The sequence below is a fragment of the Anas acuta genome, chromosome 1 (assembly GCF_963932015.1).
Source record: "Anas acuta chromosome 1, bAnaAcu1.1, whole genome shotgun sequence".
NCBI lineage: Eukaryota > Metazoa > Chordata > Aves > Anseriformes > Anatidae > Anas > Anas acuta.
In genome coordinates, this window is record NC_088979.1 from 176,050,328 (window position 1) to 176,067,495 (window position 17,168).

The 17,168-nt window shown below is 33.4% G+C and overlaps 2 protein-coding genes across 6 annotated transcripts in view; one reads left to right on the top strand and one right to left on the bottom strand.

Annotated features, from left to right (window-relative positions):
• The window catches only part of LRRN3 (leucine rich repeat neuronal 3), a 33,455-nt gene extending 24,178 nt beyond the window's left edge, over positions 1-9,277 (top strand). Inside the window, exon 2 of the mRNA XM_068669472.1 lies at positions 6,324-9,277. Coding sequence (XP_068525573.1) covers positions 6,676-8,802 — 2,127 coding nt within the window. The 5' untranslated portion in view covers positions 6,324-6,675 and the 3' untranslated portion in view covers positions 8,803-9,277. The remainder of the gene's footprint in view (positions 1-6,323) is intronic.
• IMMP2L (inner mitochondrial membrane peptidase subunit 2) overlaps positions 1-17,168 on the bottom strand; it is a 474,976-nt gene that overhangs the window by 251,652 nt on the left and 206,156 nt on the right. The gene's annotated exons all lie outside the window — the stretch shown is intronic.

The window sequence follows — 17,168 nt, forward strand, 5'->3', positions numbered from 1 at the left end:
AAAGTTTGTTTAATGTAATTTTTAACTGATACAAGAGATACAACTACAGTAAGTTCTTAATGAATTGCATATGATGGTAGTTCTTCTGATAGCTGTGAAATTGTTTCAACATACAGTAAACAAGAGCACAAGGATAGTTGGCCAGAGAAGGGGTGGATCATGTGGATCTATCTGATCATAATGTTTTTATGAATTATTTTTATTTTTACATTAAAGTAGACTCAAAGCACATAATGCCCATGGATGCTAAGAATTTTTAATGACACACAAAATCATGCCATTCTTATCTTGCAGTGTCTATGGTGTGAGAACTTGTTCTGTTTTACAGACATATTAAATATCTTATACTTTTGCCTTTCTACCAGGAAAATTTATTCCAAAAATGGAAAAAAAAAAAAAAAAAAAGAAAGAAAAAGTAACAAGTTCACAAAATAAATATATGCACATGCACTGAAATAAATATATAAATATTCAGACACTGCAAATTGCTTCTAGGGTTAAATACAAGTAGCTTTGCCATTTCCTTTGCATCTTGCACTTACTGCTATACAGAGCAAGCCTGAAGTTCTAAAAATCCATTATTAGAAGAAAGTAAAGTAGATTTTCATAATTAAAAAAACATTCTAACAGTAATCCCTAGTCAAATTTTTCAAACGTGTCCATAAATTTTAGATACTCACTTTTGAGTTTTTCAACCCAACATTCTAAAAATCCAACTATCATCTGATACTGTCAGCCACCCAAGTTGAACACCTCAAAACTAAGATTCTCAGTAACACCCATTCACATTTGCATTTCAATGTGAAACTGTATCTGAGCCATATATAACAACATAAAACAGTAAGAGTGTATTACAGTTAACTGTTAATTTGCACTTGTTAATTTGTAAAGAGAAACAGGATTCTGTATGAAACTCCTTGCTCTGGAGAGTGGAATGAAATTAAGACTCCATATTCCTTCCAGCAGAAATTCCTTCCATTTTTACGAAGCCTATATATATTTTCCAGCAATTTTATCAGACCATCTAAATTTCCAGAAATATCTATTTCAGGACAGGTTCTCTTATGAAAATCTACCGTATTACCTTTTTGTGCTTTAACACTAAACTTATATTCATTGCTCAGTCACAGACTACACACGTATTAAAAACAAAACAAAACAAAACAAAACAAAACAAAAACTAGTAACATAGGGGAAAAAAAGCACCATTTATTTGAAGTAGTTCAAGAATTAAGTTGTTGCACTTTTTTTTTTTTTTTTTAATCAATAGTACTGTAATAAAAATGCCCCAAGAAAAAACATCTTTTCTATTTTAATCATTCAACAAGCAAGGAAGAAGAACATCACAAAAAGTGTTAGAAAAATACTAAATTTTCAAACGTAGTCTGTGTAACTCCTTGTCTCTGACTTAAAAAAATAATAATAAATAATAATAAAAAACAAACAAACAAAAACTAAGTGCTGTAACCACAGTCAAGTGAGGAATGAAATCGCATCCCCAGTTTTTGGTTAGTTGACATTTCCAGGATTTCTGTCCACAGAAACGCTCAAAGTGGTTATAATGACAAGAACCGAGAAGTGGCTCTTTCAGTTGATGTTTTTGAAAGGTAGCTTTGTACGAACAGCTGTGTTTTCAAAATGCTTGCCACCTCTAAATTGGTCCTTGTGAAGTGAACTGTTTGCCTTATTGCCAGCAGGGCACATTGCAGTGTAGCTGCTGCATTTTTAGTTTTTATCACTGTCTCTCTAACTGCTGAAGTGGAAAAGAAAGATTGCCAAAACCTGACGTGTTTCTTTTCCTTTCTGCCCACTCTGACTTGGTTTTTAGCTGTCTGTTGCTCCAGTGACGAGAAACATTGCTCAGTTTATTCATTCACTGAATGTCTTTTCCAGCTCAAATAATGGTGATACCCTCTTGTAAACCAAGGCTCCAGCTGTCAATAGCAGTAAACAAAACAAACCTAATTAAGACATACCAATCATTGTCTACACAAGAGATAATTAGGTTGCAAGAAGTCACGCTTACCAAAGAATCCAAGGTGTGTCTTCCTAAAAGCAAGAGGTAACACCTTACAAGCAAGAGACACGCTGCATTTAATAAGACCATAACTATGGATTGAATGTAACAGGGATGAACTTCCAGAAGAAATTAAAGAGTCTCTCGACAAAAATTTAAATACTTTATGATAGAACTTATAGCACAGAAAAACAATAATAAAATATTGAATAATTATTATTGCTAATAAGCAATAGTAATATTTTAGATGCAGAAGCTATTTAGGCTTTTCAACTTCAGACATTATGAAGCAAACCACAACATTTTGTCCAAATGAGGAAATACATGTACAATCAGACAGCTAATAACAATTTTTCAGTGCACTCAAGTAAAGACTTTTACATCAAAGACCCTAAAACTACCATGCATAGCTCCTGCTGCTGCTTGTGTGAAAACACTAATCCCACAGCTCAGCTAGCGGGTGGTAGTTTGCTGCTGAGCCTCATCTCTACAGGTTTGTCTGTTCTGCATCATAGTCAGCACAAGTTTTAAGAATCAATTGCATCACATCAAATACATCGAATCACCATCAAAACCCACTAAAAAGAGCTATAATAAAAATAAAAATAGTGTTTTTATGTAACAGATTATGGTTACATAACTGCAGTATTTCAATTATTTTATTTGTCTGTTTAGAAAAAAAATATCTACTTTTGCACAGGAAGCCTCCATATGTAAATCTCAGATACCTTAAATACTATTCCAAGGAACAGGACAAATGACCTTCAGGTTCTCTTTGTCCTCCTTACTGGTACCTTTAAAATTGGATATTTGAAATGCAAAACTTTCACATACAGCTCCAGATGGTACAAAGCACTTAGCTTTAAAGCACTGGAAGGCATTAATAAAAATTCTGAAAGTCACAGTTAGTAAGAGTTTTTCAATTTAATCTTTATTTACTGTTATCAGTATATTAATGAAGAAAGGGAATCAACATGTTCCCAAAGTTCAAAGTATCACAATGTTAAATGCTTATTTCCAATATAAACATTTATCTCTGTGAGGCTACATTCTTCAAGGAAATTGAACTTCAATTACAATTTATGGTCTCGAGTGCAAGATAGCAGTTTACATGAGGTTTATTTTATTACAGTAAACTGCAGCTCACTTCTCAGTTCAAAATGGTTTGTACATATCTCAAGGTTAGAAATTAATTACATACACACAGGAACACAGACTCACACAATCAATACAACAAGTTGACATAAGCAAAGTCATACTGCCTAACTTCATTTTGGGTTTTGATCTCTTCAAATGGGACCAGAAAACTTAACATCAGTAATCCATGCTTTCTTAATATTTTTGTCAACATCGTATATTGAAGATTGACACAATAATACTATTAGAAACAAAAAGACCAAAGCAAATGTTTTGCCACCCAAACCATCCTACACATTTTTTCCTGTGCCTCTCAATGCTTCTCTCTTTTTTTTTTTTTTTTGTATAGTGTCCCACAAGGCACCATGGATGCCAGCACTACTCTAGAAATATTCTTTTATTCCTTACCTTGAATGAATTCAATAGCAAATCATTTTCATATAAAAGAATACACAAATATAACACTATTTAACCAAAAATCTTTCTGAAGTGAAACAATGTATTTTGGAATGATGACTTCGTAGGCTTGGAGAGAGTGAAAATTATTCTACAATCTGTTATTCAAGGCACTCAACCCCAGTGAATATTTTATACAAGGCAGAAGCATTTCAACTGGAGAAATAAGGAAGATTAATGCTAGAACACTACATGAGCTTGAGCTGGTCTCTTATTAGCTGAAGCATTCACCAGAAACAGAAAAGACATCAAACTAAATCATAAAGAAGAATTTCAACCTGAATCTCTCATATCTTTTTGACTCCTTTTGGTGAAAGCCCAGTCTAATTAATATATGATGTGAAAATGTCCACTAATACCCCTGTTTCGGGCTCAAGAATCACAAAGAAGCTGAAGTACTAACTGATGTTGGTTTTATGTACACAAAAATGTAGTAATTTACATACTTTTCTGTGTGCAGCATCTCAGGTACCTAGTACTTTACACATGAAAAGTCCATCTCTGTCTACATCCTATCATTCACAGTGACCAACAGCAAATGTCCAGGGTGCAGCACAAAAGCAGGTCAACTATTTAGTCATGCTCCCCCAAAATACTTTCCCAGTACCTCTACCGAGCAGTAGTCCTAAGCATCATAATAGAATTTAAATGCTGAGCTTAGATATCTGCAGGAGTAATTTATTGAACCTCAATATCTATATTACTCAGGTAAGAGTTCCAATGACATTTCAATTACTAGAAGCTTACATTTTGTATTTGCCATACAAATATATTTGTAATATACATTCCAATTAAAATTCCAGAAGTCAATGGAACATGTGCCTAAGAAAGTGCATCAGGAACAGGATTCAAAAAGTGCTCTCCCATCTCCTCCAAATCCTCTCCTCTGCCTATATAGTAAATTACATCTGTGCATTTGGCATTGAATGATTTCTACTGAGAGACCTTTAGTAAATGGGACAGTATTCCATATAGGCACATCACCTTGCCTTCTGATACCTAAATTAAGAGCAAGTTATAAGCATTTGCTGTCCAATGCAAATCTCTATTTTTCTGCAAGCCCCAAGTTCATATCATTTCCCAGAACAAAGGAACAGATTATATTTTTACTATTTCTATCGACATAGCTTTGCATTTCAGTATAAACTGGGCCATTTCCACAAAAAACATATTATTAATCCTCAAAACAGCAGAATGTTTCTGTATGTTTACCTCACACATTGTCTGTTCACTTTTTTGATATACTTACGTGTTAAAATAAAATATTAAATGTCTTAAAATGTACATAACACAGAAGCCACAAACATTTACCAAATGTTCTTCAATACTCAACATTGTCCAACACCTTTCTTCTGAGCTGATACGAAATGCCTATTTGATCAACATGTCCAATCCTCCTGAGCCTGCAAAGGAAATCTAAAATCCAAATCCTTGACACTTGACTTTTGTAATTCTGTCTATCGATACCAACAACATCTCAGAAGTTATTTATCAATGTCAATGAAGCATTGATCTCATCTTACAGTTTGTAAACAATGTCACTGTGAATTTTAATACAAAAGCCAAAGGGGAAAAGGGCATAAATGTGTATCATACAGCAGCCTTCTGAGACAAAGTCTGGTAACAGTTAGTGTATAGCCTATATTCTGAAGTAAACACAGAAGCTAATGTATACTACTTAATATATAGAAATGCAGAAGCTTTTGAATTATATCACTTGGAATACAATGTACACTAGTAGTAGGATATTTTTCCCCAGGAAAAGTAAGTAGATACCAAAAATCTGAAGAGGACACATTTGACATTTCAGAATGCTACAACTCCAGTCTTTGTTATCATTTGGGATATGAAGACAGTCTGCAACTTAATAGCAAATTTCAGATTCTTGCAGAGCTACAGATGAAAAAGCAACTGCTAGCGTTGGCTGTTTTTCATATATTCTTATCACTCTAAAGATGATTTTCTGTTTTTTATTATTCCCTGCAATTGAAGCTATTGAAGCCAAAATAAGCAAGCCAGTAATTAGACTAAATTTGCCAAAATGACAAGCTATTTAATATAAGGTATATATTCCTTTCTAATTGCTTTAAAGAGAGAGAGAATAAAAAGTTTTCTTCCTAAACATCAGCTACAAAAAGAATTAAAAAATGATAAAATTAGTGGATTATCAATTTTGTAAATTGATAGTATCTCAAAGTATCTCAAAGGCTTGACTCAGAATGTCATCATTAGGAATGTGTATTAATCCAACCATTCAATTTTCCTCTGATTACACATAAATTAAGTTCTTTATATTTATAAATTTTATGTTCAAAAGTTAAATATTCATTCTCTGTAGGATTTTGCTCAGTGTTTACATTTTCAAAGCCAACAGAACTGTCTGCTTCTACTGATAACTGTAAAAAAAAAATATATTTTAAAGGGGCATAAAATATGTAGAAAAATCTCACTGATATATTTTGCTTTATACTTTATGGATCTTCATCTTTCTTCAGAGCAATGCTCCACTGGATGCATGACAAGCTACAAGTCTGAAGATATATTACTATATTAACTTCATTTATGCTGTCCGGATACCACTACAATACTCTAGGCACCACAGTCATTTTCTTTTCTTACTTGCAATAATTAACACTAGATAGCAAGAGATGGCTAAATTAATTTATAACTTTATAGTTTCTTATACTAATTATTTCCTCTTCTTATATTTTAGGTCATCCTGTCATTCCTGCAAACACTAATCAATCATGGGATTTGAAGTTAATACTACTAAATAAATGAATTGCTTAATCTCCTATGACCATCTATACATGCTTCATCTTCACAAAGCTTATCAATTTTATGTCATCAAGGACAGAGTGACCTTCATTTCCACAAAATGTCTCTTACTACTGGACAAGTTGGTTGCAAATTTATCACTTATCCTCAGGAAGAAAGTCCTTCGCAATCAGCATTTGACAAATGCAAGTGTGTGTTTTATCAATTGACCGGGTCATACTGAATTGCAAAACCATAACCGTGGAATACTTACGGGGTCTGTTACTTTTCTGAACATTTGAGCTAAGATGAAGGACATGCAACTCAAAATTAATTTTCTACTTGGCCTAGTTATCACTGCAGTAGTACAAGCTGTAGAAAAAAAAGCAGACTGCCCAGAGTCATGTATATGTGAGATCAGACCTTGGTTCACCCCCAAGTCTGTGTATATGGAGGCTCCAACAGTGGACTGTAATGATTTAGGCCTTTTTAATTTTCCAGCCAGACTGCCTGCCGACACACAGGTTTTACTTCTACAGACTAACAATATTGCAAAAATTGAACACTCAGTAGACTTTCCAGTGAATTTGACTGGTCTAGATTTATCTCAGAACAATTTATCCTCAGTGGCCAGTATTAATCTTACAAAGATACCACAGTTGCTTTCTGTGTACCTTGAAGAAAACAAACTTACTGAACTCCCTGAAGAATGTCTCTCTGGACTCCACAATTTGCAAGAGCTTTATATTAATCATAACCTGCTTTCTGTGATTGCACCTGGAGCTTTCATAGGCCTCAATAATCTTCTCAGACTTCATCTCAATTCAAACGGTCTGCAAATGATCAACAGTAAGTGGTTTGAAGCTATTCCTAATCTGGAGATTCTCATGATTGGAGAAAATCCAATAATCAGAATCGAAGATATGAACTTCAAGGCCCTTACCAATCTGCGCAGCCTAGTTTTAGCTGGAATAAATCTCACTGAAATACCAGATAATGCCTTGGCTGGCCTTGACAATTTAGAAAGCATTTCCTTTTATGACAATAGATTTGCTAGAGTGCCCCACATTGCTCTTCAAAAGGTTACAAATCTTAAATTTCTGGACCTAAATAAGAATCCCATTAACAGAATACGAAGGGGAGATTTTAGCAATATGCTGCACCTAAAAGAGTTAGGAATTAATAACATGCCTGAACTGATTTCCATAGATAGCCTTGCTGTTGACAATTTGCCAGATTTAAGAAAAATAGAAGCTACCAACAACCCCAGATTATCATACATTCATCCAAATGCATTCTACAGACTTCCCAAGCTGGAATCTCTCATGCTCAATAGCAACGCGCTGAGTGCCCTGTACCGCAGCACAATTGAATCATTGCCCAACCTGAAGGAAGTCAGTATACACAGCAATCCCATTAGATGTGATTGTGTCATCCGCTGGATTAACATGAATAAAACAAATATTCGGTTCATGGAGCCAGAGTCTCTGTTTTGTGTAGACCCTCCCGAATTCCAAGGCCAGAACGTGCGACAGATACACTTCCGAGAAATGATGGAAATCTGTCTCCCTCTGATAGCTCCTGAAAGCTTTCCGTCTACTCTGGATTTGAAAACTGGTAGCCATATTTCCTTACACTGCAGAGCAACAGCAGAACCGGAACCTGAAATCTACTGGATAACGCCATCAGGACACAAACTTTTGCCTAATACTATTTCTAATAAGTACTACATTCATTCTGAAGGAACATTAGACATAAGTGATGTAACACAAAAAGAAAGTGGCTTATACACGTGCATAGCAACAAATTTAGTTGGGGCAGACCTAAAGTCAGTCATGATTAAAGTGGATGGCTCTTTTCCTCAGGACAGCAATGGACCTTTGAATATTAAAATAAAAGATATAAAATCTAATTCTGTTTTGGTTTCATGGAAAGCAAGTTCTAAAATTCTGAAGTCCAGTGTTAGATGGACTGCTTTTCTGAAAGCAGAAAACTCTCAGGCTGCACAGAGCGCTCGAGTACCGTCTGATATACAGGTATACAACCTAACACATCTAAATCCATCAACTGAATACAAAATTTGCATAGATATTCCCACTATTTATCCACAAAATAAGAAACAATGTGTCAATGTAACCACAAAAGGACTGGACTTGGCAGTGAAAGGCTATGAAAAGAACAACGTAATAGGATTCCTTGTCTGCCTTGGTACTCTCCTGGGAATCATCTCTGTGGTATATCTCTACAGCTGCATCTCACGAGAGACGAACTATGATGTCAGACACAGCTATCTAAAGAATTACCTGAAGAAGCAATCCTTTTCACTCAATGAGATTTATCCTCCTTTAATCAGTCTTTGGGACATGGGCAAAGAAAAAAGCACAGCAATGGAAGTAAAAGCAACTGTAATAGGTGTACCAACCAATATGTCATAAATATCAATCAATCTCTGAAATAAAAAGCACATGACTGCATTTGTGCTGAATAAAAAGGGAACAAGAAAAAGTACTTCATTTAGAAATTAGATGCCTGGACTTTGCTGCTGCTGACAAATGGAAATATGCCTCAGCATAAGAGAAGAATTTTAAATATGGCTTCTAAGGGTATTCTACCAACCAAATACGATTAACTTCATTTTCTAGAACTTTCATGAGACTTTTAAGTCTGGAATACAGTGAAAGTAGCCACATTTTCTGTATTTTTTTTTTAATTATTATTACATAAAAGTAGTGGAACTGAGCAATACCTCCTCCTGTGCTGTATTACACACACTAGCCACGAGTTTTTGCAGTGAACAGATATACTAGGATTGACACATGGTGTAATGAAATGGACAAATTCTGTAGAGTAGACACAGTGAGTATGTAAAATTTTTTTATGATGAAAATACATTTTTGATTAAAATCAAAACAGTTTTTGTCTTGTTTGTTTCCAAAACATATTCTGGGAGCCCTTGTCTAACAATAAACAAATTCATTATAAAGTCTTATAAAATATTTCCTTACATATTCTCACGTTTAAATGCCAATCTGAGCACATAGGTTATTTTTGCTGTCCTTAGGCTGTACAACTGCAATGAACTACACAATAAACACTTTCACAAAGTACTTACCCATACTGGTAAGTAGCAATGTTGTATTTTACATGTTGATTATTGTGGGAGGAGGAAGAGAGAAGTGCAGAAAGGAGGCATAAGACTGACAGAGCAACAGGCTACTGTTTAAAGCACATTTTGAATTGCTTTGATTTCCCCCCCCCCCCCCCAGAAATCTGAAAACTAAATGCAATTTTTATACTCTGAAAATGTAAATTCAATATTTTGTTTTCAGTCAAAAGGGGAACTCAGTTATTAGTAATGTCTAAACTTCAGGCTGGTGATAGAGTGAACTTGGCTAGTTTGAACAGTTTAGATGATATTAAGGATTTCTTTCTGGACCTGCACACTTCTGTTCAGCAATAACAACAACTGACTAGTTTATAAACCTCCCCAGCTTTCACAGTGTAACAAGCAATAAATGACTGACAGAAACATTATTAGTAGAAATGAAATGAAACGAGACGAAAAGAGAACAATGAATACCTGACTCTACTCATATTGAGGTTAAAGTTCTCACGGGAGTAGGACTGGGTCCATAAGCAGCAAATGTGCACAAAAAACTGTTGATCAGAATGTTGATTACAAGCTAAAACCAATTCTGTTAGGATAAAAAAAGTGACTACTCCTAAATCCAGTGCAGAAAAGATATCTGACTGTTAAGATAGCTGATGAAAAAATATGGTGACTCCAAACAAAGAAATTGGTAGCAGAATTTTTATGTTATTTCAGTTGATAGTTATATACACAAATAGGGAGAATAAAAAAAAAAGTTATCATTGTAATGATAACTGATTTTAGGGAATTAAATATCATTGTATCATTGGATGAATAGGTAGCTTGCATTACACAGTAAGAATAGGAGTGATGAATATTTCTTGTAAGTCATTAGTAAACTTAATACTTTTTAAACTCTATAATAACTTACATTTTTTTTATAGACTTGGCTGAAGTAAATATTTGTGTGGACTCAGACAATATTGTTGGAGGTAGAAGCAGACGAGCTACTTCTTGTGCATCGATGTTACTTTTTCCAAATATTTATACGTTTTTACATCCTTTCAAAGTATTATTGGTCTTTAAACATCTATAACATGGAAAAATCATTTCCTTTTACCTACTGCTAATGAATAACATACTTTCATGTTAAAGATGTCCTTTTTCTAATTAAATCCCAGGATTTTAAAATCACATAAAGGTTGTTTTCAAAGTTGTCAAAGGCAGAAAGAACAACTTGATGTTAATTATAACCTATCAAACAATAGTATATTCATAGATTGTATATGCTTCACTGAAGAAAAAAAAAAAGAAAAAAAAATACTCGATGAAGCAGCACACACAGGCATATTGAAATGCATCAGATAAAGATGCTGAAAGGGTATGTCAGATTTTAGCACCATGGAGAGAACTTCCAGAGGGGATTTGTTTATGAAAAACAGGTACCCATCACCACAGCCATCACTGTGCACATAATGTACATGGTAACAAGAACTTTGTGGATATACCTTGCACACCTACCTCTAGAATCAAGTTACATTTAGAACTTACAATAATTAGAGCTTAGAAACAAGAATCTCACTTTTTTCATGCAAAAACAGCTCCACAGAGTGTTATAAAACAGCACATGAATACAAGTCTAACGGGGAGCTCTGATATGAAAATTTCACACTTCCTGCTGTACCGAATAAATACAGATTATACTTGCTTTATTTAAATATTTCACCAATTTTTTTTCTTGATAGACCAAATGCATTGGTATATAGAATTTTCATACTAACCTGCTGAGTAACTAATTATTTGAATAATTCCATACTTTATACTGATATCAAATGAAAATATACCTAACATTTTAAGAAGAAATGGATTATTCTATTTCCAACTGCTCAGATGCATATGATTTCACCTGTCACTCAAAAAGAAAAATACAACTACATTTTGTTAAAGTACCTTTGTAATTCTCCTCTCCCATGACCTTGAAGAAGACATTTTACAACTTTACACTTTCCTTTCTCTATCTCTTAAAGAAGAAACTAAGCTTTTGTTTTCAGTAGGAAAAAACAAAAACACTTTGGTAACCTAACAACCATAAAGATGCATCTCTAGTAATTAATCATAATTAAATTGAGTAGTATTGTTTATTTGTTTATTTATGCCTTCACTTAAAAATGCCACTTGAAGAAATACTAGGAAAATGTCCATAAGAACAAGGTCAACGGTTTCTCTAAAATAGGTTAAAAGATCACAGGAGTTTAAGTAGTTCATCCATTAAAACATTTGAGATTTTTTTAGGGTGCTTATCTAATTGGTACGGAGCAGGAATACAACTACAATAATCAGAACAGTGATATTCCTTCCAAGAGTTCTCACTCTTACCAAAAAATCTGCAGAATGAAACGCATGCGAAATTAGATTAAAACTTTTAGAAGACGTACTTACTAATGTGTTCAAGGTAAAACCAACATCCATTTATTCATGAACATATACATCAACAGCATTGCAATTCTTCAGTATTCTATTGACACTTTGAATTTAAATTGAAAATTTACATGTTTCTAAAAGGCAAGTAGAGACATTTTGAAATTATTCTATTTACAGTAAGAATGTCAAAGGCTAAAAGCATGGTGGTGGTGAAGCCATTAAAACTCACTTAAAACATTTAAGTATGTATATTGATTAATGAATGGTTGCTTTATCCTTCTATTATACACAAACCATTTTTAACCCTTTTATTATATACACACCTTCTGTGTGTGTGCGTGAATTACCTGTGAATCAGCAATGTAAGACAGCCTGCAGACCTTTATTTCATTACACCTATTTCGTATTATTTTATGCATGTGTATAACACATGGCCTTACTCAGAATGGCACTGCTGTGAGCCACCTCCCATCCATATAAAGATAACATCTTTAATATCTACGTAGAAACTCTCCACGATACTAGCCTCACAAATCTCTGAAAAGGTTCATTATTTCTCCATGACCAAATACATTCTTCACATTAAAATGAAACTTTTCCCCAATGAAACTCTCAGGCAAGCAGTGGGATTGCGTAGTAATAAGTAAAAATGGATAGCTGTTCCTTCTGCAGGTATATTACTCCATAAACATATGAATTTATAAATCATCTTTTCAGCTGCAATATTTTAGTATGTACTTAATTTACGTTACTTTACAGACAAGTAAAAAATAAAAAATAATATCCTAAACAGATTTCTCCCAGCCAAGCAGCCCCTGTAAAACAAACAAACAAAATTATTGGAAAAACTTCCTAATGGTGGTATAGTAAACTTTTAAATAATCTCTTCATTTACAGGGAGGTTGTTTTTTGGTTTTGTTTGTTTGTTTTTCACACAAGGCAAAGGCTTTTTTTTTTTTCTGTTTTTTATTAACTTCAGTTCATTTGTATCCCACTTTAAGTTAATCAGAAGTTTTATTCTGACATTACCATTTTATATCATACTAACACAGAGATAGGTCTTTATTTGGTATAAATCACCAAACTTCCACTTACTGCTATAAAAAAAAAAAAAACTATTTTAAACTATTTAAGTTATAAAGTCTAATCTTCAATGTTATGCATTACAGCATGATGAAGTAAATACAGTAAACTAAGAACAAAGCACTCTGCAGGTAGGCCTTTACATTTCAGACTTTCATTTTCTGTATACAGCTTTTCTACATTCCTCTAAGGTAAGCAGGTAGGTGGTTAGTGCAAGATGCCCAAAGGAAAAGCAAAGTACGAGGGCCTTCTAAATTTTAGGAAACTCCTCTAATTCTGATAAAGAGAGTTTAAAAAAGAGAGAGTTACTTCATGAAAACCACATTCAATCTATCTCAGCTTCATGACAATTCCCCTTCTGTTTGCAAATCACAAGAAAGCAGAAATCAAATTGAATTTACGACCTTTTTGTGCAGGTTTATATTTTCCTATCATTAATGCTTTAATACTTTAATGCATTAATACTTACACACACATTCTGTATAAAACACTTGTGGTTCTAAATGACTGCTCTGAGTTTTGTAGGTGACCTTGCTGAATTTTTTGGTGCACAGTGAGTAACTCACTGTAGTTACTTGGGAACATATGGCATTCCTCTTGACCATGTTTTAAAAAAATGACAGCAAGTATTGAGTATACATCATTTTAGAACAAATTCAGAACAATTAAAACAATTCAGAACAAATTATCTGTTCTTCAGGAAATTTTGTTACATGACTAGCCACTACAAAATTTATCACACAAACTTAAGACTTTTGCAGAAGTTTCAGAAGACTTACCTATATTTTAGTTTCGTATTGTTTCAAGTCTCTATATTCAACTCATTTACTTCTTAATTAGCTGGGTTGTTTATACTATTTAATAGAAGCAGGAACTAACAACTAGCTACATTTAAATTCTTCAGAAAATTAATTTCTTCAGAGAAAAGTATTGTTACACAGCTGCGTTTCCTTCTTATTTAATAGTTTTCTCTAAAGACTCCAACACATTAAAAGCACTACTTACTGATTACTCACACCAGAAAACAGTAGCTCAGAATAGGATTAATTTTAACTTGGCATTTGACAGCAAAAATCATTCCGAAACGTTACTAACAAAAGAAAGGAGAAGGCAAGATCAGTGTTTGAAAAGTCTGGCTAGGCAATACCCAAAACATAATACATTAATTCAGTGTTTGAATTCAGTTACCTTACCTCTATCTGTCAGCTACCAGACTGAAAATTACCATGTTCTATTCATGGAAAGATTAAGCATTTACTACTTGGTAAAACATTTACGAATATCAATTCCAAAATTCCATCAGCTAACACAGCCAAAATGCTAACACACATATGTACATTTAAACTTCTATTCTAGCAACAATGATGTGAAACAATAACTGCAAATAGTAGCTTAAAAACATAATAAGTAAAAGATTGCAGAACAAATGTTGATTTCCATTCTAAAAGGAAATTTCCATTTCCAAAATTCACTAATAAAAAGATTTCTTCCTCAATCTTGTGTTGCCCAGTCAGAGAAAAGACGCAATGATCAAGAGTTACAAAGTAGTCTTTTGTATTATGAAGCCAGAGGAAACATTTAGGGAAAGTGCCTATATAGCCTAGAAAATAAGTTCACATAATAAACAATTCCTGAAGAATCAAGGAGAAAAATTTGGAAAGAATCACTCCATCAAACTTAAAGGAGAAAAATAATTCCTGTTAATGAACTGAATAGGGTAAAAACAGACTCTTGATAAGGAACTCTACACAGCAGAAAGTGTACAATCAGTATGAAAAGCGAAGACATTTTTAAGGATATAGTTAAACAGGAGAGAGAGAACAGACACTGAAGACAAGACTAACAATTCATCTTATGCTAAAGATGAGAAAACCTGCATGGTATGCAATTAACAACTGCATACTGTTTTTGTAGAGGTTATAAACAAGATAACTAGAAACATACACTGAGTTAAATAATACTGGTCTTGTTTACTTTGGATCATGATACTTCATCACAACACAGCTTACAGAATCTTAAATAAATTTGGAGGGGTAGCAATATAAAAAAAAGATCTTTTTAAAATACCTGTGAGTAACAGTGGAAAGGTGTTGCCATAAAATGCTAGGCAGGAAACAAAAAATATTTTATTTTTTTTTTATATATATATATATTTACCTCCCTAACCAATTGTTTACACAGGTCAGTTGGTTGCCCTGCCATATAGCTTACAGTTGTACACCGTTTGAAACAACCTGAACCAATCTTCCAAGCTAAAGAAATAACTGGGGAATAAATACTATGCAACAAGAACAACAAAATGAGAAGTATTATCAAAAAAGGAGGAAGGTTGCCTAAACATTCTGTGACTATAAAATCTAGACACTGAGAGACAAAATGAAACCAAGATGCCAAAGGTCATGCGAATAAAATGAAAAAAATACTTAAATTATTCACATGATAGTTTTAGAAGTTGGATTTTTAAGAAAATAATTGTATTTAGACAGGTATATAGACATGTAGATAAATTCAAGATGAGTGAAACCTGATTACTGACCTCTAGTGAAATCTGCATTATTGGAATATTAAAGTACACGACCATTACCTATCTCATGAGAACTGTGCTGTCAAACGGAGAACTGACCTATTCATTGCAAATTCAATAGGAGTTCTGAAGGAGTTGAATCCTCTTACATGTTTAAATCACAGGTCAGTGAAAAAGTAATATATTGTATCAGACTAAATTCTGTCCATGATTCAGTATTCTGAGACAAAAGTTACAGACATCATTTGTAAATAGCATAAGCATACAGTAGAAGTAGTAACAAATAATGAAAACTGACCCTATAAAAAGAGACTAACTACACTGTATACACACATTGAAACACTTCATCTTATTGTTGTGTTTAAATTAAGTAGCATTTAATTTCTGTAGTGAGAGTAGTAGTGCACAGACATGCACTGGCTTGCCTACCTGTTTAGCTATGATATTCTTAGAAAGATATAAAGCTGCAGTTATATTGAATTCTTCACAATTTCAAATTAAATAGATATACATGTATATATGAAGTAGACTGATCTTCAAAGAACTGTAAAAGAAATACTGCAAGTAACCATTAACCTCAACTGTTCCCCCTCCCAACCTCTCACCCCAAAACAAACAAACAAACAAAAAATTACTTTTGTCCTTGTCTGCTTAAGAAATTATGATCAATTGTCAGAGCTACCAAATAAGAAGAAAACGTAAACTACAACTGTTTAACTTCCATTTCTAGAATTACAACCACAAAAATTGAATAAAGTAGTTTATATATTTAATTAATGCCAAGAAAAGAATATCAAAGCCTATCTTTACAGATAGATAAACAATTTATTATTTGTTTACAACTATTTGGATAACCTGTGAACTCCTGTACCTGCTAAACCGAATTGACAACATTAGGTTTAACACTGAGGACAAAGGTATAACAAAACACAAATATCCTGTTTCATTTTGAAAGCTTTTGGATGCATCCCTTCTGACACTCAGTTGCTGTTCCAAAGAATACCTATCTTCCTATCTCTCATAGGTCTTGTCAACCTTGTACGTACTAGGATCTATGGTATCCCAGAGCACTAAAACAAGCAAAGAAACCAACCAACCAACCAACCAAACAAACAAACAAACAAACAAACAAACAAAACAGCTCTAGTTCGTAACATAACTACATAACTATGAATGAACAATGAATGAACACTCAGAACAATCACGTACACAAAGAAAATTTTATCTAAATTGTGATTTTACAGTCAGTGGAGCTCATTTCTATTCACCATAAATGAAACTCTTACTTTCAGCACCCAATTGGGATAGCAATTTAGTTCCCTAAATTACGTTTCCTTGACTCAGATAGGAATGTATTTCAATTTATTTGGGGAGGAAAAAAGAAAAAAAAAAACACAACAAGAAAAAAAAATGTCCACTGTACTTGGAACATTAAAATGTATATTAGGATCTCTTTAGAAATTTAGAAAGAAAGCTTTCCATTCTCATTTGCCAAATTATTGTAACAGATCAAAGGTGGGTATTTACATAACATAGATTAATAAAAAACATGGAAAGAAATGCAGATATGAAGTGTTGACATTCTTGCAGAACAATTGATATTCTTTGAACCAACAGTTTCAGATTTTAAAAAGTTCCATTGGAAAATGTTTAATTCTTTCTATTGCTCAACCCACAAAGAC